The following is a 25,625-nucleotide window of genomic DNA, read 5'->3' as shown; positions in this document are numbered from 1 at the left end:
GACTGATGATCTACAACATGGTTATTAATGTAATGTGTGCTGTAAAGCACTATTGCCTAGTGGCTAAACACATGGGATTTGGAACTGAGGGACTTGAGACTTGAATCCTGAGTTTTTCATCTGTCTTCTGTAGACTGAAACTTCATGAGTCAGAGGCCACATTTATGTTGTTCGCTATGCCTGGTGCATAGCAGCTAGTCAACGAATATTCAATGAATGAATGAATTCATGAGTTAACATATGTAATATGCCCAAAGTACAGCATACATTATAAATCTTGGTATCAATAAATGGTAACCATTGTTATTCTAAGTATCTCAGTTGTTGTCTAAGAGCCTAAACACATGGAGTGACTTTGCAATTGTGGAAGCTCTGTCTGAAAACTCGGATGGAACAAAGGATGGCTTGCTGAAAGCTCACACTGGATTTACAAAACTCAAGCAACAGAGGCAAGGATGCCGCCACCATTCTACGAGTCCCCAAGGACAGAGTTCCTGCTCCACGTGGTTGCTAGTTTCTAGAGTTCCTATTTCCAGGATTCTCCTGCCCCATGAAGGCCATAAGGATTCTCTCGCCCCATAAGGTTCTGGGGTGCAGAGCTGAGAACCCCTCAGTGTCTGCCAACTGCTTTGTGAAATGTGAGAGGATCAGAGATGGGGCTCCATCTCGGGAGAAGGAAACAACCACACTGACATTAGATGGGAAAACTGACTGTGGACAGGTACAGCTGAAAAGACTTGGGGCTCAAACATAAGTAAAATACCTGAACATCCTAGTAGTTAGAAGAATAAACCCGGGATTGGAATGCGTCATGAGGATAGGGCTAAAGTCGCCAGGGGATCATCCTTTCCATACACCGGGAACTAATCAGAGTCTCTCTTGACCCCTTTAGCCTGTAGCCTTACATGAGTGCCATGCATGGAGGTGGTCTGCAGGAAGCTCATTAGAATGACCTGAAAAAGGGCTCCTTAGCTCAAGGAAGTAGGATCAGTGAAGAAGGAAAGGCGTAGGAGAGTAAGAAGCTGGGCCAGTGTCTACACTCTTACGGGAGAAGCATTCTTACTTGTCAGCCAATGTGTAGCTCAGGTTTTCAGTCTGGCTGCGGCTGCCCTTGGCCGGCCTGCACACTGTCATCATGTCAGCACCGAGGGGAGCTCCAGGTCACCTGCGGGGACAAAGATGCACACCCAGTGAGCCATGACAGCTGGGCCTCCCTTGAAGGGGAGCAAATCTAGGGCTCACACCCCAAGCTATTAATTCCTGATAGATTCAACCCAGGAGTGGGGTGGGGGGCAGGGGGTAGAAAGAACATACTATTCAGAATCCCCGGCCCAGCAGGTGGGGCAAGGGTGCAATCCTGAGGTCCACCCGGATTTAAAACTCATGCCAACCTCTTTGTATATATATTTTCTGTTCGTTTGTTTGTTTTTTTGAGACAGGGTCTGGCTCTGTCTCCCAGACTGGAATGCAGTGGGGTGTGATCTTGGCTCACCGCAACCTCCGCCTCCTGGACTCAAGTAATTCTTGTGTCTCAGCTTCTCCAGCAGCTGAGTTTACAGGGATGCACCACCACACCTGGCTAATTTTTGCATTTTTAGTAAAAATGGGTTTTCACCTGTTGGCCAGGCTGGTCTCGAACTCCTGGTCTCAAGTAATCTGACCGCCTCAGCCTCCCAAAATGCTGGGATTACAGGCATGAGACACTGTGCCTGGTCCTCTTTATTTTTTATTTTTCTTTCAAGGATGTCCTAGACTGTTTATATCTTTTAGCTAAGGTCACCAACAATTTTAAGAAAGCATACAAACTTAGAAAGCAAAACATAAATAACAATGAGACCCAGTGCTTTTTGAGGTTCTCTGAGAACCACTGCGATGAGCTAGGAGTCCCCAAAGAATAAAGTAGTTGCCCCTTTATTTGACACAAGTCATAAACCACACACCAGAGTGGAGTTGTCTTCACAGGGATACTCTACCCTTCTGCAAGCCCTGATGCTGGGTGTAAACCCTTGTCCGCAGAGCCCCCCATGGGAGCCTCTCCCAGCTGCTCCAAACCAGGAGGAAGAAACACCCAGTCACAAGGTCATCTGTCTGGTCTAAGAACACCAGGAGATGGTCTTGGCAAACCTAGGAATCCCACTGAGTTCCTTGAACCCTCCCCAATAGCAAGGCCTGTGTGGATACCAAGGCCACAATCTCAGCTTGGAAATAGCAGTTAAAGACTGGTGACTGGCCCCGACATGAACTGAAGTAACTGATTAAACTTTATTACTTCATAGCAAGTCCTTCAGAACTCTGTGGGAAGAAGTGTCTCTCCACACGAGCACAAACGGACATTGCTCAGGCGGAGGTGCCGGCAAGATGAGGCCCATCGGAGAAGGCCGACACGATGCGCCACGCGGTTCTTCTGCAAGGCACAAACACCAGATGGCCGGTCCTCCTTAGTGGAAAGGAGTCACCTCCTTGACTAGAGCTCAAGGCATATCAAGACACTGGGTATTTATGTTACTTTTCCAGGGAAGCCCTCTCCCAACTCCTTCTCCAGTTTCCAAGATTCCTACCCTATTTCCCAGGATGGCTGCCTGATGTCCTGGCCTGGGCATCCTCTCCCTACCAAGAAATCAAAGGGCAGAACTTCAAGACATGAAGATAGCTCTTAGGAACAAGCAGAGAAGGGAGGAATGCCAGAGAGAAGGAGAAAAAGAAGAGGAAAGTGCACATGGGCAACAAATGAACAAGAGCGGGGCTGGGGAGCCATGAGCAGAAGGAACAAGGAAGGGGACAGACAGGTCTGCCAACTGTGTGTGTGTGGGTGGACAGGGGCATGGAGCTCCGGCCTGTCCACGGAGCTCAGCTGCTCCCCTACCCAGAAACTCAGAAGCACACATTGTGGGGCTAGATCTGTGTTGTAATCAAGCCTGCCTCTTTAAAGAAGCCAGGCCCCAGGGCTTGCCCATCCTATTTTGCAGGGTAGCCCTGAAAGGCCTTTCAGAGACAGGAAGGAACTCATTGTCCCTCTCAGAAAGTTCCGCAGAGCTGAAAGCTCCTGGAATCCCTCCACTTGGCTAGGCCCACAGACACTACTTTCTGTCCAGCATCTGGCAGAGGGCCTCAGTGGACGTCAGGGAGAACAGCCCCTCCCCACCCCCACCACCACCCTCCACGCAGACCAAACCCACAAGAATCCAACCTTGTTCCATATGAGCTAGCAGCTCTCTTCCATGCTGGCATCTCTTCACTGGCACTACGACAAGGTGCCAGACCATGTGCAGGATGCACTGGGGGACTCAAAGGTGTGTAAGACACAGTCTCTGCCATCATCGAGATCACCAGGACTGTACCTGGGTCACAATCCACCCTGTACCTCCCCCCATGCCCTCAAGAAAACAGTTTCCCTCTAGCTCTCAGGAAGGACAGCTTTTCCAAAGGGGAAAAACCCCACTGCGTCTAATGCACAGAGATGCATGTATGAACTTGGAGGTCAAAGATCACAAGAAGCACTTAAACAACACAGTACTTAAGTGAACTCACTTCCCATCAGAAGTAATAACTTCCAGCACGAAAACCACCATCTCTAGAGGAACGGCTGATGCCATATACTGAGAAGCAAGTGCCAGGGCTTCAGAGGCTGGCATTGAGGGGGGCACAGAATACCCCTGCACACTCAGCAATCAGCCCACCAGCATTTCTGAATACACAAAGATATTAAAAATGCTGCTACAAGGCCAGGCATTGTGGCTCATGCCTGTCATCCCAGCACCTTGGGAGGCCGAGACGGGTGGATCACCTGAGGGCAGGAGATCGAGACCAGCCTGACTAACATGGTGAAACCCTGTGTTTACTAAAAATACAAAAATTAGGCCTGTTTTAGAAATAAGATATTAAGACCCAAAGAAACACAATTCCTTGCATAAAAGGCACTCAGCAGCCAGGTGTGGTGACTCAGGTCTGTAATCCCAGCTCTTTGCGAGGCCAAGGCGGGTGGATCACCTGAGGTCAGGAGTTCAAGACCAGCCTGACCAACATGGAGAAACCTCGTCTCTACTAAAAATACAAAATTAGCCAGGCATGGTGGCACATGCCTATAATCCCAGCTACTCAGGAGGCTGAGGCAGGAGAATCGCTTGAACCCGGGAGGCGGAGGTTGTGGTGAGCCAAGATCGTGCCATTGTACTCCAGCCTGGGCAACAGGAGTGAAACTCTGTCTCAAAAAAAAAAAAAAAAAAAAAAAAAAAATTGACTTTTCCCTTTTTGTCTCTGGTGATTAGCAATTGTTAACTGGCCAGGCATGGCAGCTCATGCCTGTAATTCCAGCACTTTCGGAGGCCAGGGTAGGCTGATCACATGAGCTCAGGGAATCAAAACCAGCCTGGGCAACATGGCAAAACACTGTCTCTACAAAAAATACAAGATTTAGCCGGGTGTGGTGGTGCACACCTGCAGTCCCAGCTACTTGTGAGGCTGAGGTGGGAGGATCGCTTGAGCCCGGCAGATGGAGGTTGCAGCGAGCCAAGATTGTACCACTGCACTCCAGCCCAGGTGACAGAGTGAGATTCCTGTCTCAAAAAAAAAAAAAAAAAAAATCATTAAGTAACGAACTCAGCTGAATTTGCTAGTTGGGAGTGCTCTGTAACTTAAATTACCATGATTAACTTCATTATCACTTTACAGGTCTGGGATTGTGAGATAGAACTATTTTCCAAAGTGTGGTCAACAGGGGATCTGTTCCAGTCAACTTGGGGAGCCTATCAGACATGCAGATTCCTGGGCGCCTCTCCGAGTACCGAGAGGTACCAAAACCAAGTGTCTGAGGCCTGCTCCGGAATCTGCATTTAAATATGGTAAATCAAAGGCCTTAGATGCCAATGTCCTGGCCTGAGCAGCTCTCCCTCCCAAGAAACCCAAGGACTGGGCTTTAAGACAGCTTGAGTTTTTATACAACCCAAGGTTCCTTATTTCTTTTTAGGCAATTTGGTCTTGTGATTCAAGTAGACTATATTCCAAGAGAGATAATGGAATCGTTGATGTAATAACACATTTTCCCACTCAACTGCTTTCTATAAAAACAGAACTTCCCATTAAACAGATGGGCTTATTACTAAAAATTTTAATTAGCCTGTATGGGTGTGGTGGCTCCTGCCTGTAATCCCAGCACTTTGAGAGGCCAAGGAGGGAGGGTCACTTGAGGTCTGGAGTTTGAGAACAGCCTGGCCAACATGGTGTAACTGAAACCCTGTCTCTAGTAAAAATACAAAAATTACGTGGGTGTGGTGTCAGGCATTTGTAAACCCAGTTGAGGCAGGAGAATCGCTTGAATACAGAAAATGGAGGTTGCAGTGAGCTGAGATCGCCCCACGGCACTCCAGCCTGGGCAACAGAGCTGACTCTTTTTAAAATTAATTAGACTAAAAACATCATACAAATTTTGAAGCTAGCTGATGAGTACACAAGAGTTCATATAGTTTTTTTTTTTTTTGTAGGCTTGAACACAAGTTTTAGAAACTAAGTCCTACAAACTGAAGAAAAAAATTTTTAAAATTCTAACATCTCTAGCAGATTTATGCTTATCAACCCAGTTCATAATCTAACCCTGTTGTTCTTGCTAAAGTGAATGCTGCAAAATCTTTTCTTGGCTCAAGAATTTTGTTTGGGCACTGACATCATGCTGATGTTGCCTGAGGGTTCAGAAGTTAAGAAACTGGGTGGGACTGGTCTGAAGGCTGTTCATTAACTCAATTGATTGTTCACAGTCAGTTATGTATCCGACTCCTTATTCTACTCTTCCGGGCCCGGCTTCTCACTACTGCATTTGACTAGTGTCTTTGTGGGGCTTTTTCAATTACTTTTTTTTTTTTTTTGAGATAGGGTCTCGCCCTGTCACCCAGGCTGGAGTGCAGTGGCACGATGATGGCTCACTGCAGCTTCAATCTGCTGGGCTTATGCAATCCTCCCGCTTCAGCCTCCTGAGTAGCTGGGACACCAGGCATGCACCACCATGAGTGGCTAATTTAAAAAAATTTCTTTTAGTAGAGATGGGGTTTCACTATGTTACCTAGGCTAGTCTTGAACTCCTGAGCTCAAGCAATCCTCCTACCTTGGCCTCCCAAAGTGTTAGGATTACAGGCATGAGCAATTGTGCTCAGCCTTGCTTAACTTATCTTAAGAAAAAAAGCCAGGTGGGAGAGTCTCCCTCAGTTTTTTTTTTTTTTTTTTTTTTTGAGACAGAGTCTTGCTCCGTTGCCCAGGCTGGAGTGCAGTGGCGTGATCTCAGCTCACTGCAAACTCTACCCACCAGGTTCAAGCAATTCTCCTGCCTCAGCCTCCTGAGTAGCTGCGATTACAGTAGCTGGGATTACAGATCACACCTGGCTAATTTTTTTTCTGTATTTTTAGTAGAGACGGGGTTTCACCATATTGGCCAGGCTGATCTCTAACTCCTGACCTCGTGATCCGCCTGCCTCAGCCTCCCAAATTTCTGGGATTACAGGTGGGAGCCACCATGCTGGGCTCCCTGAGTTTTTAATCCTGTTAGGAACTGTGGTTTACTCTCTTGGCCATCCGTTGCTGAGAGATATTCTTACTCCCAATCACATCTCTGAATTACCTTTAATTTTGAGAGATCGATCAAGAGATCTCATAGTGAGATCCATCTGATCAGTCTCAAAAGCCCACAGAAAACTTAGTTGCTCCAGACTAACACTGCTAGATGTTATGCATACAGAATATTACAGTTCCTTCCAGCCTTATCTCTGAACACACTATTTTTTGTTTTTTAAAGGGGCTTAGAATTCTAAAATGTCAAATCATTAATTACACAACAAATAGCTCTCAGAAAAAGGGTCAAGAATTTAAAACAGATATAAAGTGTTTTCCCACAAGCAGGAAGAGGATGTAAGCAAGATCAGGTCCCAAGGGCAATTCTCACAGGAGCAGCTGCGGACCTGTGGCATTTGGAGAAGGACCAGGAGAAGCGGGCTGTGCCTGAGGGGAGAGGAGCCCTCAGGGGACCTGGCAGCTCCTTTAGAATCCTGCTCAGCCTGCCTGCCCACTGCTCTCTTTCTTCTGCTGCCATTTTTGGGAATCCCGCAAAGGCAATCCGGAAACACCAGCCTGGTGAAGCCAGCTCAACCTTAAGGGCTAGACCTTAAAAGCAAGACAATGCCTAGTGGTCTGAGGCCTGGCCTCTCAGACCGCTGCTTTTGATAACAAAGCACTGTTCATATATTTTTATTTTTATTTTTTGAGCTGGAGTTTCGCTCTTGTTGGCCAGGCGGCTGGAGTGTAGTGTGGTGCGATCTCGGCTCACCGCAACCTCCGCCTCCCGGGTTCAAGCGATTCTCCTGCCTCAGCCTCCTGAGTAGCTGGGATTACAGGCATGTGCCACTATGCTGGGCTAATTTTGTATTTTTAGTAGAGATGGGGTTTCTCCATGTTGGTCCAGCTAGTCTCAAACTCCCAATCTCAGGTGACTTGCCTGCCTCGGCATCCCAAAGTGCTGGGATTACAGGTGTGAGCTACTGCGCCTGGCCGCACTGTTCATATCTTATTCTGAACATTAATTACGTGTTTATGATATTAGACAATTTAAAAAGTGCCATTGAGATCTCATCAACAGTAGTAGTAACATTTTTTCTATTAACTCTGATAGGTTTTTGTTGTTGTTGTTGTTGTTGTTGTTTTTAGATAGCATATTGCGGAGTCACCCAGGCTGGAGTGCCATGTTGTGATCATGGCTCACTGCAGCTTCTAATTCCTGGGCTCAAGTAATTCTCCCACCTCCGCCTCCCAAGTAGCTGGGACTACAAGAGCGCACTGCCATGCCCAGCTAACTGCTTTTTTAGTTTTTGTAGAGATGAGGGTCTCACCATGTTCCCAGGCTAGTCTTGCACTCTTGGGCTCAAGTGATCCTCCCCCCGCCAGCCTCCCAAAGTGCTAGGATTACAGGTGTGAACCATTGTGCCTGGCCTGGTGGGGTTTTTATGGTGGCAACATGGGAGATGATACATAGTCCACAAAAACTTTGCTGTTAAAGTCACCCAAAAAAAGAAGTTTGGATATTACTGCTTTAGAGACTGCTGGAAAAAAGAAATCTAGACAGGCTTAAGCCCCAGGGGGAAAAAATTTAACAACCTGATTCTCCTTAAATTTTTTTTGAGACAGAGTTTCACTCTTGTTGCCCAGGCTGAAGTTCAATGGTGCAATCTGGACTCACTGCAACCTCTACCTCCCGGGTTCAATCGATTCCTCTGCTTCAGCCTCCTAAGTAGCTGGGATTACAGGCATGTGCCATGATGCCCGGCTAATTTTGTATATTTAGTAGAGATGGGGTTTTTCCACGTTGGTCAGGCTGGTCTCGAACTCCTGAACTCAGGTGATCCGCCACCCCCGTAGGCCTCCAAATTGCTGGGATTACAGGTGTGAGCCACCGCGCCCGGTTTCTCCTTAAATCTTAAAGCAAGAAGTGATTTAAATATAAAATGGGCTGGTTACAGTGGCCCACACCTGTAACCTCAGCACTTTGGGAGGCTGAAGCAGGAGGATGACTTGAGCCCAGGAGTTCAAGACCAGCCTAGACAACATAGCAATAACCCACCTCTACAAAAAATAAAAAATAAAAAAATTAGCCAGGTGTGGTGGTGCACGTCTGTAGTCCCAGCTAGGAAGGAGGCTGAGGGGGAGGACCATTTGAGCCCAGGAGGTTGAAGCTGCAGTGAGCCTTGATTGTACCACTGCACTCCAGCCTACACAACAGAGCAAGACCCTGACTCAAAATAAATACATACATAAATATAAAATGAAATGTGGAAGTGTTGGTCAATTGATGAATGGATTTTAAAAAGTGGTCTATCTGTACAATGGAATTCAGCCATATTAAGGAATGAAGCACACTATTACATGCTACAACATTGGTGAACCAGAGAAACCTGCTACGTGAAAGAAGCCAGACACAAAAGGCCACATATTATATGCTTCCATTTATATAAAATGTTTAGAACAGGCAAATTCACAGAGATGGACAGTAGATTAGTGGTTGCCAAGGGTGGAGAGGAGGGAGAAATTGTGCCTCACTGCTATGAATAGGTGAGAGCTTCTTTTGGAATGATAGAAAATGTCCTAAAATTTCATAGTGGAGATAGTGGCCCAATAAGGTGAATACACCACAAGCCATTGAACTGTACAGTGTAAGATGGTGAATGTTGGCTGGGCACAGTGGCTCACACCTGTAATCCCAGCACTTTGGGAGGCAGAGGCGGGTAGATTACCTGAGGTCAGGAGGTCAAGACAAGCCTGACCAACATGGTGAAACCCTGTCTCTACTAAAAATACAAAAAATTAGCTGGGTGTTGTGGCACATGCCTGTAACCCCAGCTATTTGGGAGGTTGAGGCAGGAGAGAATCACTTGAACCTGGGAGGCCGAGGTTGCAGTGAGCCGAGATTGCACCATTGCACTCTAGCCTGAGCGACAGAGCAAGACTCCATCTCACACACACACACTAAAAGAACAGGCCAATCCACAGAGACAAAAAGATTAGTGGTTGCCAGAGTCTGAGTGAGGGGGAAGTGAGAAGTGATTGCTAATAGGTATGGATTTTGGGGGGCAGGATGATGGAAATGTTCTAAAATTAGAGAGTGGTGATTGTTGTACAACACAGTAAGTATACTAGAAACCACTAAATTGTATGGTTTAAGAGAGGGAATTTCATAGTATGTGAATTATATCCCAATAAAGCCATTATTTAAAAAAAAAAAGAAGAATCAGCAGGGACAATTACCAAAAGTGAGGAGTCCTGGATCCACCCTAGACCAAACCGAAGCAGACTGCCAGAGTAGGATGTAGGAATTTGCATTTCTAAGTTTCCCAGGGAGTTCACGAGCATTGCAACAGAGTTGCTGGTCTAGAGTTGAATCATGGGGTTTATTTTCATGTCACTTGCATTGTCAGTCAGCATCAGAAATACTATTTTGCCTTCTCCTTTGTAAAGTAGTATTTTCGTTAAATTAATTAATTTGGTCGGGCGCGGTGGCTCACGCCTGTAATCTAAGCACTTTGGAGGCCAAGGTGGGCAGATCACCTGAGGTCGGGAGTTCAAGACAAGCCTGACCAACATGGTGAAACCCTGTCTTTAAAAAAAAAAAAAAATTAGGCCGGGCGCGGTGGCTCAAGCCTGTAATCCCAGCACTTTGGGAGGCCGAGGCGGGTGGATCACGAGGTCGAGAGATCGAGACCATCCTGGTCAACATGGTGAAACCCCGTCTCTACTAAAAATACAAAAAATTAGCTGGGCATGGGGGCACGTGCCTGTAATCCCAGCTACTCAGGGGGCTGAGGCAGGAGAATTGCTTGAACCCAGGAGGCGGAGGTTGCGGTGAGCCGAGATCGCGCCATTGCACTCCAGCCTGGGTAACAAGAGTGAAACTCCGTCTCAAAAAAAAAAAAAAAAAATTAATTAATTAATTAATTTTTTTGAGACAGAGTCTCACTCTGTCACCCAGGCTGGAGTGTGGTGGTACCATATCAGCTCACTGAAACCTCTGCCATCTGGTTCAAGCGATTCTCGTGCTTCAGCCTCCCAAGTAGCTGGGACTCCTGGTGCGTGCTACCATGCCTGACTAATTTTTGTAGTTTTAGTTTTAGTTGAGATGCGGTTTCACCATGTTGGCCAGGCTGGTCTCGAACTCCCAACCTCAGGAGATCTGCCTGCCTTGGCCTCCTGAAATGCTGGGATTACAAGTGTGAGCCACTATGCCTGGCCTGTAAGGCAGTATTTTACTCCAGTATATTTCAGAGCATCTTGGGAATCTGACGCAGGTGTTACCAGCACAAAATGCATGCACCTTTTCCTTAAACCCAGATGCTGATGCTTGGAGATTCTGCCCTGCTGATTCTTCCCTCCACTGCCTTCAATATCAAAGCTCCCCTGTACTCTAGAGGCCTCAGGACCAGGAGCATCACCGGAGTAATTTCAGGAATTTCTGTCATTATAAATACTCAGTGATTGACAATAATACTTTAACAACTTGATCAGTATTTTCCTGACACCTGTCAGTTTGTTTGACCAATGAAGCCACTGGGAATCTGTGGCTCAGGCAGTCAGACTGCAGACTGGTCTGACCACACTCTGTGATGTGCCGGATGCCAGAGGCAGCAAAAGAGGCATATCATTCTCACTTTCATAAACCCAGGAAGGGCTTTTGCACATCTTCAGAACATTCTAGCATACGGAGATGCATTTGGCTACCTTAGTAGGATAGAAACACACTTTGGACTTGATGGTATTTGCGATCATGCCTTTTTACCATTCTCTAGAGGGTAGAAACAGAGGAAGTGCAATTTCGTGGCCATCTTGCATAGGAACACTAAATTACAGTGTGTAGAAAGTTTTAGTGGTGTCAGTCCTCCAGAGTTAATGCTTGAGAACTGCCAGGGTCACCTCTCTGATAAAGGCTAGCATGAGTTTGCTACACATCATTAAAGCATGAGTTACAAAGTTATGAAATATGCTAATACAGCTAAAATATGTTTTAACAGTCTGAATTCAGATAAATGTATTTTTTGAATTAAAAAGTACACTTCCTTTTGTTTCTTTTGTGTATTACAGATCAGCAAACTAGGAGTCAGGTTCCAACTTACCTCAACTTCCAAATATTTAAATGTGCTCTTCCTTCTCTCTATTCTCAGGTAGGCCGGAAACCCCAGCTGAGAAACCTTTTTGTTTCTGATCTCTACAGAAATCAATGTTAATGTTCCTACCATTTTTTTCTGATGAGGAAACTGAATCTCGGGGGTTAGGTCACATGTTTAAGTTCATACAGTAACTCAAAAGTAACGGATCTATGTTTGGAATCCAAGTCTAGTGCTCCTTTGACAATTACCTTCGTGGTCTCACATTATCTCATCTAGACTAGAACTAGACTCTAGCTCATTATCACAAATGTCTGTCTTGCTCAGCTCCTCAAGATCAGCAACTGTTTTGTATTTCTACACCATGCCACACTTCGGAAACATCTGTTAATCAAGTGGGACGGGAGGAACTTTTTTGGTGTGTTTGGATCTGTCTTTTTACAGTTATATGATTATATATTTCTATACTTTGGGAATATATCCTAACACAATCCCACAGGTGTAAAATGTGTTTGCATAAGTATTCAGAGCTTTTACTTATACTGAAAAATTAAAAGCTCAAAAATTAAGCAATATGATGGTAATGTAAACATAATTTAGCTATTTAGTGGAATACAGCTATTCAATGGAATATTACAAAGTAAATTAAACTATGTTTAAGAAGACTATGATTCTATAGAGACGCAGAAAGTAGACTGGCGGTTGCTGGGGTTAGGAGTGGGTGGGTGGGAGGAATAGGAGTGACTCCTAACAGGTTTGCATTTCTTTCTGGTGTGATGAAAGTCTTCTAAAACTGATGGTGATGGGTTGCATAACTCCATGAATACACTAAAAACTATGCACTTTTTTTTTTTTTTTTTAAAGATGGAGTCTCACTGACTCTGTTACTCAGGCTGGAGTGCAGTGGCGCAGTCTTGGCTCACTGCCAGCCACCTCCGCCTCCTGGGTTCGAGCGATTTTCCCGCCTCAACCGCCTGACTAGCTGGGATTGCTAATGTGCACCACCACACCAGGCTAATTTTTGTATTTTTAGTAGAGATGGGGTTTCGCCATCTTGGCCATGCTGGTCTTGAACTTCTGACCTCAAGTGATCCGCCTGCCCCGGCCTCCCAAAGTGCTAGGATTACTGGTGTGAGCCACTGCCTCTGGCCAAAATGGTACATTTTAAATGTGTACACATTAAACTATACACTTTAAATGAGTGAATTATATGGCATGTGAATTACATCTCAATCAAGTATCTCAATCAAGCTATTATTTAAAAAGAAAATTTTAGGCTGGGTGCAGAGACTCACACTGGTAATCCCAGCAGGATTACACTGATAATCCCAGCAGGGCCAAGGCAGGTGGATCACCTGAGGTAGGAGTTCAAAACCAGCTTGCCAACACAGTGAACGCTGTCTCTACTAAAAATACCAAAAAAATTAGGTGGGCGTGGTGGCAGGAGTCCGTAGTCCCAGTTACTCAGGAGGCTGAGGCAGGAGAATTGCTTGAACCCAGGAGGTGGAGGTCACATTGAGCCAAGATTGCGCCACTGCACTCCAGCCTGAGCAACAGAACAAGACTCTGTCTCAAAAAAAAAAAAAAAAAAAAAAAAAAAATCTTAAACTCAAGCTAAAAAGAAAAAAGAAGACTATTATTAAATGGAAAAAATGTTCATGTTGTAATGTTAGCCAAAAGAAATAGAATCCAAAAGCTTGTGTCCAAAATGAATGAAACAATGTTTAAAAGGGGCGGGGGAGGAGGAATTTATTACTATTCAAAACTGTACACAGAAGAAAATGACTGGAAGTAAATGTAATGAAGGAGTAACAGTAGTTGCCATTGGGTAAGAAGCTTTGATTTTTTTTTTTTTCCATTCTCTAACATCTATATTTTTAACAACAAAACTCCCACCCAGATTTCCAAATTTTCTATAATAAGCATGTATTAATATTGCTATTACAAATACAAGCCGGGCGCGGTGGCTCAAGCCTGTAATCCCAGCACTTTGGGAGGCTGAGGCGGGTGGATCACGAGGTCAAGAGATCGAGACCATCCTGGTCAACATGGTGAAACCCCGTCTCTACTAAAGATACAAAAAAATTAGCTGGGCATGGTGGCACGTGCCTGTAATCCCAGCTACTCAGGAGGCTGAGGCAGGAGAATTGCTTGAACCCAGGAGGCGGAGGTTGCGGTGAGCCGAGATCGCGCCATTGCACTCCAGCCTGGGTAACAAGAGCGAAACTCCGTCTCAAAAAAAAACAAAACAAACAAACAAAAAACAAATACAGTGGGGGAGAGGGGGAATATAAACCCCCTCTGCTGTGGTCTGTTGGTGTCTGGGTCTGCCCCGAGGTGCCCAGCAAGCCTACAGCTGCAGGGCATCCGGCCCAGCTGAGTTCATCACTCTGCACCTGTTTTGCTTTGCCATCACATCTCCTGAAGGGAGGCTAAGTGATACTTTATTCTCATTGTTCCTTTCCCTTAGAGACCACCAAGATTTAGATCCTGGTCTATAGTAACCACATCCCCGTACCAATGTTTCAATGGGTCCAAAGAGTGATTATATGGAAACCAACGGTTAGCGGGAAATAAAGTCATCCCTTGGTATCCTCGGGGATTGGTTCCAGGATGCTACCCAGATACCAACATTCATGGATGCTCAAGTCTCATAAAAATGGCATAGTATTTGGATATAATCTATGCACATCCTCCCATATATTTAATTTAAAAAAAATTTTTTTTAAGAGACAAGGTCTCCCTCTGTCACCAGGCTGGAGTACAGTGATGCCGTCGCAGCTCACTGCAGCCTCAACCTCCTAGGCTCAAGTGATCCTCCCACCTCAGCCTCCTCAGTAGCTGGGACTACAGGTGTGAGCCACTAGGCTCAGCTAATTTTTAAAAAAATTTTGAAAAAACAGGGTCTTGCTATGTTGCCCAGACTGGTCTTGAACTCCTGGCCTCAAGCAATCCTCCCACCTCAGCCTTCCAAAGTGCTAGGATTACAGATGTGAGCCGCCACCAGGCCTGGCCCTTCTACGTACTTTGAATAATTTCTAGATTACTTATAATACTTAATATAAGCTGGGTACGGTGGCTCACGCCTGTAATCCCAGCACTTTGGGAGGCCAAGGCAGGTGGCTCACTTCGAAGTCAGGAGTTCAAGACCACCAACCTGGCCAAGATGGTGAAACCCCATCTCTACTAAAAATACAAAAATTAGCCAGGCATGGTAGCAGGCAACTGTAATCCCAGCTACTTGGGAGGCCGAGGCAGGAGAATCTCTTGAACCTGGGGAGCAAAGGGCGCAGTGTGCCAAGATCACACCACTGCACTCCAGCCTGGGTGACAGAGCAAGACTCCATCTAAAAAAAATAGTAATTTTGCAATAATTTCAAGTTTACAGAAAATTTATATACTCTTTATCCAAATTCACCAAGTTTTCACATCCCCTCCCCCTCAGACTGTTAAAATGCTCTTTTGGAGGCTCAGTGTAAATGAGAGCTATCCAGCCATTAGGAGCCTTTAGTGCTCATGAATATAAAAGAACACAGAATTTTAGGAAACCAGTGTAGTGAAGTAAGCATGCCCAGGTCCGAGAGACAATTCAACCCCATCCCAGCCCCAACCATCCACCAACCCTCCACCAGCCCTTCAGGAGGTCACTGAATACTTTTTTCTTCTTCTTATTTGTGGAGATGGGGTTTCACCATGTTGCCCAGGTTAGTTTAGAACTTCTGGGCTCTGCTGGACCCAGTGGCTCACGCCTGTAATCCCAGCACTTTGGGAAGCCAAGGTGAGGTCAGGAGATCAAGACCATCCTTGCCAACATGGTGAAACCCCATCTCAGTTAAAAAAAAAAAAAAAAAAAAAAAAAAAAGAACTTTTGGGCTCAAGGCACCCGCCCACCATGGCCTTCCAAAGTGCTGGGACTACAGGTGTGAGCCACTGCCCCAGGCCCCTATAATTGTTTTAAACATGGATCTGTAACCATATGGCTGGAGCTGAGTAAACTCTGGCTGCTAAGGAAACGAAAGCCCCTGTTAGGTTTGCCTCCAGCCTGGCCCAGGAAGTTGGGAGTGAACTGATCACTCTCTGCATTATGGAGGCCATAAGAGCAGCCCTCGAGAAGTCCCTTTCTGGCCGGGTGTGGAGGCTCATGCCTGTAATCCCAGCACTTTGGGAGGCCAAAGCAGGCAGATTATCTAAGCTTAGGAGTTCTAGACCAGCCTGGCCAAGATGGCAAAACCCTGTCTTCTACTAAAAATACAAAAATTAGCCGGGTGTGGTGGTGGGTGCCTATAATCCCAGCTACTTGGGAGGTTGATGCAGAACTGCTTAATCCTGGGAGGCCAAGATTGCAGTGAGCCAAGATCGTGCCACTGCACTCCAGCTTGGGTGACAAAGACTGTCTCAAAAAAAAAAGTCCCTTTCCCTCCCAGAGGAGACTCTCACGACACTGAAAGTGTAGGAACACCTGAAGTCTTAGTAAGGCTGATGTCAGGAGACCTAACCTTTCTGAGGACCTGAAGAGCATACAGAAAGCGTTACAATAGGAAGATCTGCCTGAACCTTTGAAGTTAAACAGGCAACCGCATCAGAAAGCGTACAATTTTCTTCCTTACTTGCTTCCTTCCAATAAAACCCCACTGAAAAACCTCTGGCCTTATACCGAGATGGACAAAGACGTTTCTGTGGGTAAACGAATAAAGAAAAGGCATGTACACCTTCTTCAGTTCTTGTTTGGATCTACAAGACAGGAGAAAGTCCATCTCATGTCCCCACTTCCACCCCTAACGCCCTGGCAGGGCCTATGTGAGTCAAAAACGTTTACGAGGGGCTGCGGAGTCCGGATCTGACAGGAGGAAAGGGAGGATCAAATCCTTTTCCCATCGTCTGGTCTATTTATGGAGTCATCTGCCTTCAGGAAATGCTGAGTCCCTTCTCCCAGGACCCTGTTGGGAGTGACGCCTGCACTGGCTGACCCAGCCTTCCACATCCTCCTCCTGGCCTCAGCAGCTCTCCCCTTGTGACCCAGTGTGTGTCACTGGGAACCCAGCCTGTAAATGACAGTGCTCTCCAGAGGTCCCAGTCTAGTGAGGAAATTCAAGGAAGAAAGGAAAAAAAAATGGTACGTAATGATGCTGGAAAAGCCCCTGGCATGGAGATGCTCCTGAACACCGACACAGGGAGGGGACAGGGAGGACACCAGGGCTGCACGTGACAACATTGTGGCCCAGGGGTTTTGTGGGTCACCTAGCCCGTCACCTGGCCACGTGGTGACAGAGGCAGAAGCAGAACCCAGGGCTCCTGTTACCCTGCCTAGGGCTCATTCTCCTCCTCACCCTCCTTTCCATTGCCTCGGGGGACTCAGGTTTCCACTGAGAAGCTGTCACAGGAGAACCTGGATCTGCCAGTTACATGTTCTTGAAAGCGTTTCTTTCTTTTTTTGTTAGTTGAAGAGCTCGCTTCTTCAGAAACCCAGAGAGGGGTGTGTGTGTGTGTGTGTGTGTGTGTGTGTGTGTGTGTTTAGAAGGGAGAAATGTTCTTTGTTATTATTAGGATGCTGAGATTTTAATTTTTTTTTCTTTTTTTTTTTTTGCTTTTTGAGACAGCGTCTCTGTTGCCGAGGCTGGAGTGTGGTGGTGTGAATACCGCTTCGACCTTCCTGCTTCTGCCTCCCAAGTAGCTGGAATAACAGGTGTGTACCACCACGCCCAGCCTGGGGATTTTCAAAAAAACCCAACCAAACAAAACACATTTGCCATATAGCTACCAGATAACATTAGCCATGAGGCTGGGCACAGTGGCTCATACCTGTAATCCCAGCACTTTCAGAGGCTGAGCCAAGTGGATCACCTGAAGTCAGGAGTTGGAGACCAGCCTGGCTAACATGGTGAAACCCCGTCTCTACTAAAAATACAAAAATCAGCTTGGTGTGGCAGGATGTGCCTGTAATCCAAGCTACTCAGCAGGTTCAGGCAGGAGAATGCCTTGAGCCCGGGATGCAGAGGTTGCAGTGAGTTGAGATTGAGCCACATTTTGAGAGGCTGAGGCAGGCGGATCACCTGAGATCAGGAGTTCGAGACCAGCCTCACCAATATAGTGAAACCCTGTCTCTATTAAAAATACACACACACAAAAATCTGTTGACTTTCCATCCTGTTTGCCAACTAAAAAGAAAAAAAAAAAAGAGAAAAAAATTTAAAAAACAGATGGGCGTGGTGGCATGCACCTGTAATCCCAGCTATTCTGGACACTGAAGCAGGAGAATCACTTGAACCCGGGAGGCAGAGGTAGCAGTGAGCCAAGACTGCGCTACTGTACTCCAGGGGACTCAGGGGACCGGGCAACAGAGTGAGACTCTACCTCAACAAAAACAAAAACAAAAAATATTAGCAATGGGCTCCTACTGAATGCTTTTTCTTCTTACGAAAAGAAAAGAAAAGAAAAAGTTGTAAGAAGAAAAAGTTTTTTCTAACTGAATGTCTATAACCTTGTGTTATGTCTTCTATGGTTGGCTTCCCGTGTTATTCATACATTTTTTTTTTTTTTTTTTTTTTTGAGACAGAGTTTTGCTCTTGTTACCCAGGCTGGAGTGCAATGGCGCGATCTCGGCTCATCGCAACCTCCGCCTCCTGGGTTCAGGCAATTCTCCTGCCTCAGCCTCCTGAGTAGCTGGGATTACAGGCACGTGCCACCATGCCCAGCTAATTTTTTGTATTTTTAGTAGAGACGGGGTTTCACTATGTTGACCGGGATGGTCTCGATCTCTTGACCTCGTGATCCACCCGCCTCGGCCTCCCAAAGTGCTGGGATTACAGGCTTGAGCCACCGCGCCCGGCTATTCATACATTTTTTATTGAAGGTTTCACATATTTATGTTTTGACACCTCAGATTAAGCTGCAATGACGATTGAACAGCTGATACCGACTGCGCAGTTACTACTCCCTAAGCAAGATTCTACACAAGTCATTTAGCTTTATGCTCACAGGAAGCTTCCTACTGTCTCCCCTTCTCAGCTGTGGCAGTTTAGGCCGGGAGGGATTAGCTTTTCCCAGGGCTGCTTGGATGCTGAGTGACTCCCAGTTGTCTGACTCCAGCATCCAGGTGCCTAACGCCTACGTGTGAACCTTGGGGGCAGGGTGCAGGCGTTCCACGCCTCACTCCAGAGTAGGAACTCGAGAAATTGTTAAGATTTGATCTGACTCACAGTACCTAGCACCCCGTCTCCTCCCTTCCCCCCCTCCCTCCCCTGCACACTCTACACGCTGTGACACCTGGGCCCTGCCGGGCCAGCTCCCCCACCTCCAGAGGCAGCCCTGAGGCTGCCATTGTGTGGTGTTTTTCCCTCTGAAGGCTTTCCTGCTGGTGGTTTTGATCTGACCTCACTGGACAGTAATCCTGAGAACGGGAGGAAGGACCAGCCGGTGTGATCTGTCCTGGTCTCTGAGCACCTGGACAAGCCCAGGGCCTGAGCCTCCCAGGGCCGGAGGCTCGTGCCGCACCACCGAACAGCCCACTTGGATGGAATGCATGCGGAGGTCACGTTCGCTTGCTTCCTGGCACAGCAGCTCCCTCTCCAGCTGTGCTGCCCGCAGAGCCCTCCCCTTCCCACCTCCTTTCTCCGTTGCCTTCCTGTCCTCCTCTTCCGTTCCTCCCCTCAGCCTCTTCCCACCCTCTTTTGCTGGCTTCTGTTCTTTCTTTCCATGAGCAGAGTTTCCAGGCCTGGCTCCCTGCCAGCACATTTGGACAAAAGGCAGCAATCTTAGAGGGAGACGTCATCTCCCATCCCCTTGCTTGGGGCCAGCACAAGAGAATGGAGCTGAGGCCACTCCTGCAGCTGCTCCTGGGTTCTGAGAAAAAGCTTGAGAAAGGGTATATCATTAGGGTTTGGAATCAGACAGACCCAGGTTTAAATTCCAGTGAACTTGGAGAGCTTCAGGACCTTGATCAAGTTACTTTTCTAAGCCTTAGTTCTCGCCTCTGTAAAATGGTGATAATGGTAGCACCTACTTTCAAAGACTGGTAAGGATTAGATGAGATTGCACCTATAAAGCATTTGGCATGGTGCACAGCCCAGAAAGAGTGCTCAGCAAATGTTTCCCATTATTCTGAACTTAACCCTGCCAAATAATACTAATAAGTAATAATGCTCTATTATTTTAAATTTATATATATTTATTTTTAGTTTAGTTTTTTGAGATGGAGTCTTGCTCTGTCACCCAGCTTGGAGTGCAGTGGTGCAATCCCAGCTCACTGCAACCTCCGCCTCCAGGGTTCAAGCAATTCTTGTGCCTCAGCCTCCCGAGTAGCTGGGACTACAGGCCTGCACCACCACGCCTGGCTAATTATTATTATTATTTTTTGTATTTTTGGTAGAGATGGAGTTTCACCATGTTGGCCAGGCTGGTCTTGAACTCCTGGCCTCAAGTGATCTGCCTGCCTTGGCCTCCGAAAGTGCTGGGATTCCAGGTGTGAGCCACTGCACCTGGCCTATTTTTATTTATTTTTTATTATTATTTTTAATATGGAACGCTTCATGAATTTGCATGACCCTATTTTTATTTTTAATTATTTTTTTTCTTTTTTGAGATGGGGTCTTACTCTGTCACCCAGGATGAGTGCAGTGGCGCAATCACAGTTCACTGCAGCCTCAAACTCCCGGGCTCAAGCAGTCCTCCCGCCTCAGCCTCCCAATTAGCTGGGACCACAGGCGTGCACCGCCACAACTGGCTTTTTTTTTTTTTTTTTGTAGAGACATAGAAACAGGGTCTTGATTTGTTGGCCAGGCTGGACTCAAACTCCTGGGCTCATACAGTCGTCCCACCTCAGCCTCCCAAATTGCTGGGACTACTGGTGTGAACCACCATGCCCAGCATACATTAATTTTTTTTTTTTTTTTTGAGACGGAGTTTTGCTCTTGTTACCCAGGCTGGAGTGCAATGATGTGATCTCGGCTCACTGCAACCTCCACCTCCTGGGTTCAAGCAATTCTCCTGCCTCAGCCTCCTGAGTAGCTGGGATTACAGGCACGTACCACCATGCCCAGCTAATTTTTTTTTATTTTTAGTAGAGACGGGGTTTCACCATGTTGACCAGGATGGTCTCGATCTCTTGACCTCGTGATCCACCCACCTCGGCCTCCCAAAGTGTTGGGATTATAGGTGTGAGCCACCGCGCCCGGCCCTTTTTTTTTTTTTAAAGACAGACTTTTGCTCTTATCCCCCAGGCTGGAGTGCAATGGCATGATCTCAGCTCACAGCAACCTCTGTCTCCTGGGTTCAAGCGATTCTCCTGCCTCAACCTCCAAACAAGTAGCTGGGACTACAGGAGTGCACCACCAGGCCCAACTAATTTTTATATTTTTAGCAGAGATGGGGTTTCACGAAGTTGGCCTGGCTTGTCTCAAACTCCTGACCTCAAGTGATCTGCCAGTTTCGGCCTCCCAAAGTGCTAGGATTGCAGGTGTGAGCCGCTGCACCCAGCCAGCATACATTAATTCTTAATGAATTAGTAACAATACCATGCCCTCAACTCACCTGCCGGGCTGCTTACGCAGCCTAGCTTGTTTACAACTGTGGATAAGCTCTAAACTACTCTCCAACATATAAGTGCTGTTATAATCTGTAAAAGCTGGTTTTGGAACTAGAAGATGACCTGATCCTCATCCCTTTGCAGCAGAATCCAGGGTGCACAGTGACCTGTCAGTCCTCGGTTGCACTGGCTATGGTGCCGACTGTGAAAGTAAGGCGGAGGTCACCCTCAGACCAGTGCAGCCTGCTCTGCCTGACCTGAGACCCTACTTCTGCTTGCTTCCCATCTGTGCCTGGTGTTTTGTACTCAGAAGTTGTGCAATGCCTGGAAATGTGTTCACTTTTATTTAGCTAACTTTCAAGATATGGGAAATCCCCTTTTGCCTATAAGGGTTTTTTTTTTTCTTTTTTTTTTTTTTGAGATGGAGTTCCACTCTTGTTACCCAGGCTGGAGTGCAATGGCGTGATCTCCACTCACCGCAACCTCTGCCTACTGGGTTCAAGCAATTCTCCTGCCTCAGCCTCCCAAGTAGCTGGGACTACAGGTGCACGCCACCATGCCCAGCTAATTTTTGTATTTTTAGTAGAGAGGGGGTTTCACCATGTTGACCAGGATGGTCTCGATCTTTTGACCTTGTGATCCACCCACCTCGGCCTCCCAAAGTGCTGGGATTATAGGCGTGAGCCACCGCGCCCAGCTGGATTTTTTTTTTTAATGTTGTTGAGGCAGAGTCTCTCTCTGCCACCCAAGCTGGAGTGCAATGGTGCGATCTCAGCTCACTGCAACCTCTGCCTCCCAGGTTCAAGCAAGTCTCCTGCCTCAGCCTCCTGAGTAGGTGGAACTACAGGCACGTGCCACCATGCCCAGCTAATTTTTTTTTGTATTTCTAGTAGAGACGGGATTTTACCATGTTGGTCAGGCTGGTCTCGAACTGCTGACCTCAAATGATCTGCCCACCTCGGCCTCCCAAAGTACCGGGCTTACAGGTGTGAGCCATCGCACGTGGTCTGTAATTTCACTTAGTTAATCTTAGCCAGCATTGATCCATTTACAATTAATCAATACAATTAATCAGCAAGCTAAAGACAGACCTCTGTGAGGTGCTGTTGATAATACACAAGTATAAAAAAGCTAGAGATAAAAGATATAAACCCTATCAACCAAATGGCAATAAAAGATTGCAGTTGCTCAAAATAGAAAGACAAGGTTGGTCCAGGGAATGCCTGACACATCCTTAATAAAACTCACAGAAAACTCCAAAGGGGAATCTGTGAAAATCTATTTCTCAAAAGACAATCAGGACAATCAAAACAGAATCGTGTCTAGGGTGAAAGGCAGTATTCAAAATTAACCACAGAGGTATGTAGCAGCAACAACAGAGATTGGAGGGGAGGAATACATTTGAACTACGGCAGCAAACATTATGAAACGAATATAAACTGGAGAAATTTAGAGGAGGGCAATGAAAGGGGAGCCAGGGACTGCTTCAAAGTGGTAGAGTCTGGTGGCTAAGAAAGACTCCACTGGATTCCAAGAGTTGGGAAAGGGAAAATGCTCCCGAGGAAGCCAACACATGGAGTAAAGAAGAAGGCAAAGCCCTGAGCAGCATGAAGACAGCCTGGTAGAATGGGAGCCCCGGGACTCACGTTGGAGCCAGTGGGAAGCGGACCCAGCAGCAGGCTAGATGTTGGGATGTTCTGAAATAAGAAGGAGGACTGAAGGTTTGCTAACCCAGGGAAATAAGGAGGCCATGGAATGTAAGGAAAATACGTTCTCTTTTGGACACACTAAGGTGAGAGTGGTACATTCGAGAGGCAGTGAGAGGTAATGAGCTAACGGTCTGTACAAAGAACAACTCAGAGGTCCAGTTTGGGAAGGAGTGATGAAACTTGAGCATGATGAGCTGAGGGAGATAGTGAAGAAGGAGAGGGGGCTGGGCGCAGTGGCTCATGCCTATAATCCCAGGAGTCTGGGAGGCTGAGGCAGGCGGATCATGAGGTCAGGAGTTTGAGACCAGCCTGACCAACATGGTGAAACCCTGCCTCTACTAAAAAAAAAAAAAAAAAAAAAAAAAAAAAAAAAAAAATAGCCAGGCGTGGTGATGCACACCTGTAATCTCAGCTACTCGGGAGGCTAAGGCAGGAGAATCACTTGAACCCAGGACGCAGAGGTTGCAGCGAGCCAAGATGGCGCCACTGCACTCCAGCCTGGGTGACCGAGTGAGATTCCGTCTTAAAAAAAAAAAAAAAAAAAAAAAACATAAAACAAAAAACAAAAAGAGAATTATGACAAAGGCGTGCAGGAGCCCAACAATCAGAATGGCCTTATTGTTAACCCTTTAATGGCCAGATCTTGGCGGGGGGAGAGTTGGTGGTCCTGGGAGTGTGGGGCACCCTATTCACCCACCAGAATAGATGCATTTCCATATTTTGACAAGTGGTGCAGATATATCGCTGCACCCATTTTACATCCACCTTGACTTGGGTTTCAAGAAGGAAGGATCAGGGGTGTGTCACGTGCATTAGTGAGATGAAGAAGCGTAAGAACAGGGAATTGGCCATGGACGAACCATTAGTAACCTGAGACATGGTTTCAGCAGATGGTTAGGAATAGAAGCCAGATTTCAGGGGTGTGGGGAAGGAACACGTGGATCTGCCTCATGGGACTCTTGCATCTGTTCTGCTTCTCTCTTCGTCCCAAAAGGAGCATTCTCTTTCTCGATTTCTCTGATAAATTGGCAGACTGAACCTTGGGGTTGTGTGTGTACCTAGAACCAGCCTCTTAGCCCCTATCCCCATCTCTCTCAGCTCCATCCCAGACCAGGAATCTTGCCTGTCCTATGTTCCAGTTAAAGACGAGCCTGGCATAAGAAGCTCTCTTGGCTCTCTGCAGTGCTGGAATCTTCCAGTCTGATTGTTTGGAGAGGCATTAAGAAGCTCTCTCTTCTCTGACGTTTTTCCACCCCGTTAGACGCATCAGTCAGCTGGAGGGTAAACAGAGGGCACTGGTCGCCTTCTGATATCCTGGAAGGTTGTGTATGTTTGTTGATTGTCACAAATACAGATGATGAAATGGACCAGATGACAGATGACAGTCACCACAAGATGCCAGGGAGTTACATTTGGGGTTGGATGACCACACACTTCCTGACAAATCTCAGCAAATCTCATCTGCAGCTCAGAATATTAAGTAGAGAATCCCTCTGAGTCTCCAGGGTGTTGGAGACATTGCCCTGGCTGAAGATTCCAGAGCACGAGGCAAGCTGCTTCGGGAAGTTCCTTTCCATCTTCACAGTCACCAACAAGTCTGCGGATGAGAGACTAGTCTCACTCCAAACTCAGGGGACACCAGTTCTATGTCTTAGGGTGTTCCATCATTTCTATCTAGTAACCAAACCAGAGCATGTGGCTTCTCCCCCAACCAACTTCACTCTGGACCATGCACAGTAATTTGCTGTGTGATCCCTTACAAATGCTGCTGCCTGGTCGTCTGGGGAGGTTTAGTCTGTATTTCCCACGCTCATGAAATGCCCAAATAAAATTATAGAAGCCTCCTGTTTTAACGCTTTAAAGTTTGCTGGAAGAAGACAGGCAGTTATTAAATTTCCATGGTAAGCTAGGAGAGGTAGTGAAAGTATTATCTGTCTCCTCTGATTCAATGAATGGGATCAAGAAGGAAGTTCACATGCAACCTTAGGTTACCAACCCGGCCCCCTTCCTTTCCCTAAACTCAAGCCTCAACTCTAGATGTGGATAAGAAAGGTGGCGTGGGATAGACAGAGGGAGGGTCCCCAATCACCTCTGGCTTGGTCAACACACCTGTCCCAGCAAAGAGAATGAATGAGCATATCCAACTCTCAGCCTTTACCAGCGTGGCCACAAGGTGCAGTTCGGAGGGACAGTCCAGGTCAGGCCTATTGTACATCAACTAAAACTTACTTTTAGTGCTCTCTCTTTTTTTGAGGAGATGTTTCACTGCTCTTGTCGCCCAGGATGGAGTGCAGTGGCGCGATCTCGGCTCACTGCAATCTCCACCTCCTGGATTCGAGCGATTCTCCTGCCTTAGCCTCCCGAGTAGCTGGGACTACAGGTGCCCGTCTCCACACTCAGCTAATTTTTGTATTTTTAGTAGAGATGGTGTTTCATTGGCCAGGCTGGTCTCGAACTTCTGACCTCAGGTGATCTGCCCGCCTCGGCCTCCCAAAGCGCTGGGATTACAGTCGTGAGCCACTGTGTCAGGCCTAGTGCTCCCTTCTTACTTTCGCTACTGTCCCACTGTATGTATATGGTTACCCTATCTATTACCTACCATAAACTTGCAAAAAATCAAATCAAATCAAGTTTGACTATTACTGCATCTTCTCTTCTGAGAAGTGGGGAAGTTTAAGGGAGAGAAAGAGAAGCCCTGAGATTGCTTTGCTGGGTTGGCTCTTTTCTACACAACATGTGGAATCACGGTGATGTGTGACCAAGGTTATGGAAACA

The 25,625-nt window shown here is 46.6% G+C and overlaps 1 protein-coding gene across 4 annotated transcripts in view; it reads right to left on the bottom strand.

Annotated features, from left to right (window-relative positions):
* The window catches only part of DENND2A (DENN domain containing 2A), a 121,436-nt gene that overhangs the window by 88,575 nt on the left and 7,236 nt on the right, over positions 1-25,625 (bottom strand). For all 4 annotated transcript variants that reach the window (XM_039472550.2, XM_039472547.2, XM_039472549.2 and 1 more), the window contains exon 2: positions 1,064-1,165. In XM_039472550.2, coding sequence (XP_039328484.1) covers positions 1,064-1,137 — 74 coding nt within the window. In that variant the 5' untranslated portion in view covers positions 1,138-1,165. The remainder of the gene's footprint in view (positions 1-1,063; positions 1,166-25,625) is intronic.

The sequence above is a fragment of the Saimiri boliviensis genome, chromosome 10 (genome assembly GCF_048565385.1).
Source record: "Saimiri boliviensis isolate mSaiBol1 chromosome 10, mSaiBol1.pri, whole genome shotgun sequence".
Classification (NCBI taxonomy): Eukaryota; Metazoa; Chordata; class Mammalia; order Primates; family Cebidae; genus Saimiri; species Saimiri boliviensis.
The sequence above is the reverse complement of the archived record's forward strand: the minus strand, read 5'-3'. Positions and strand labels throughout refer to the sequence as shown.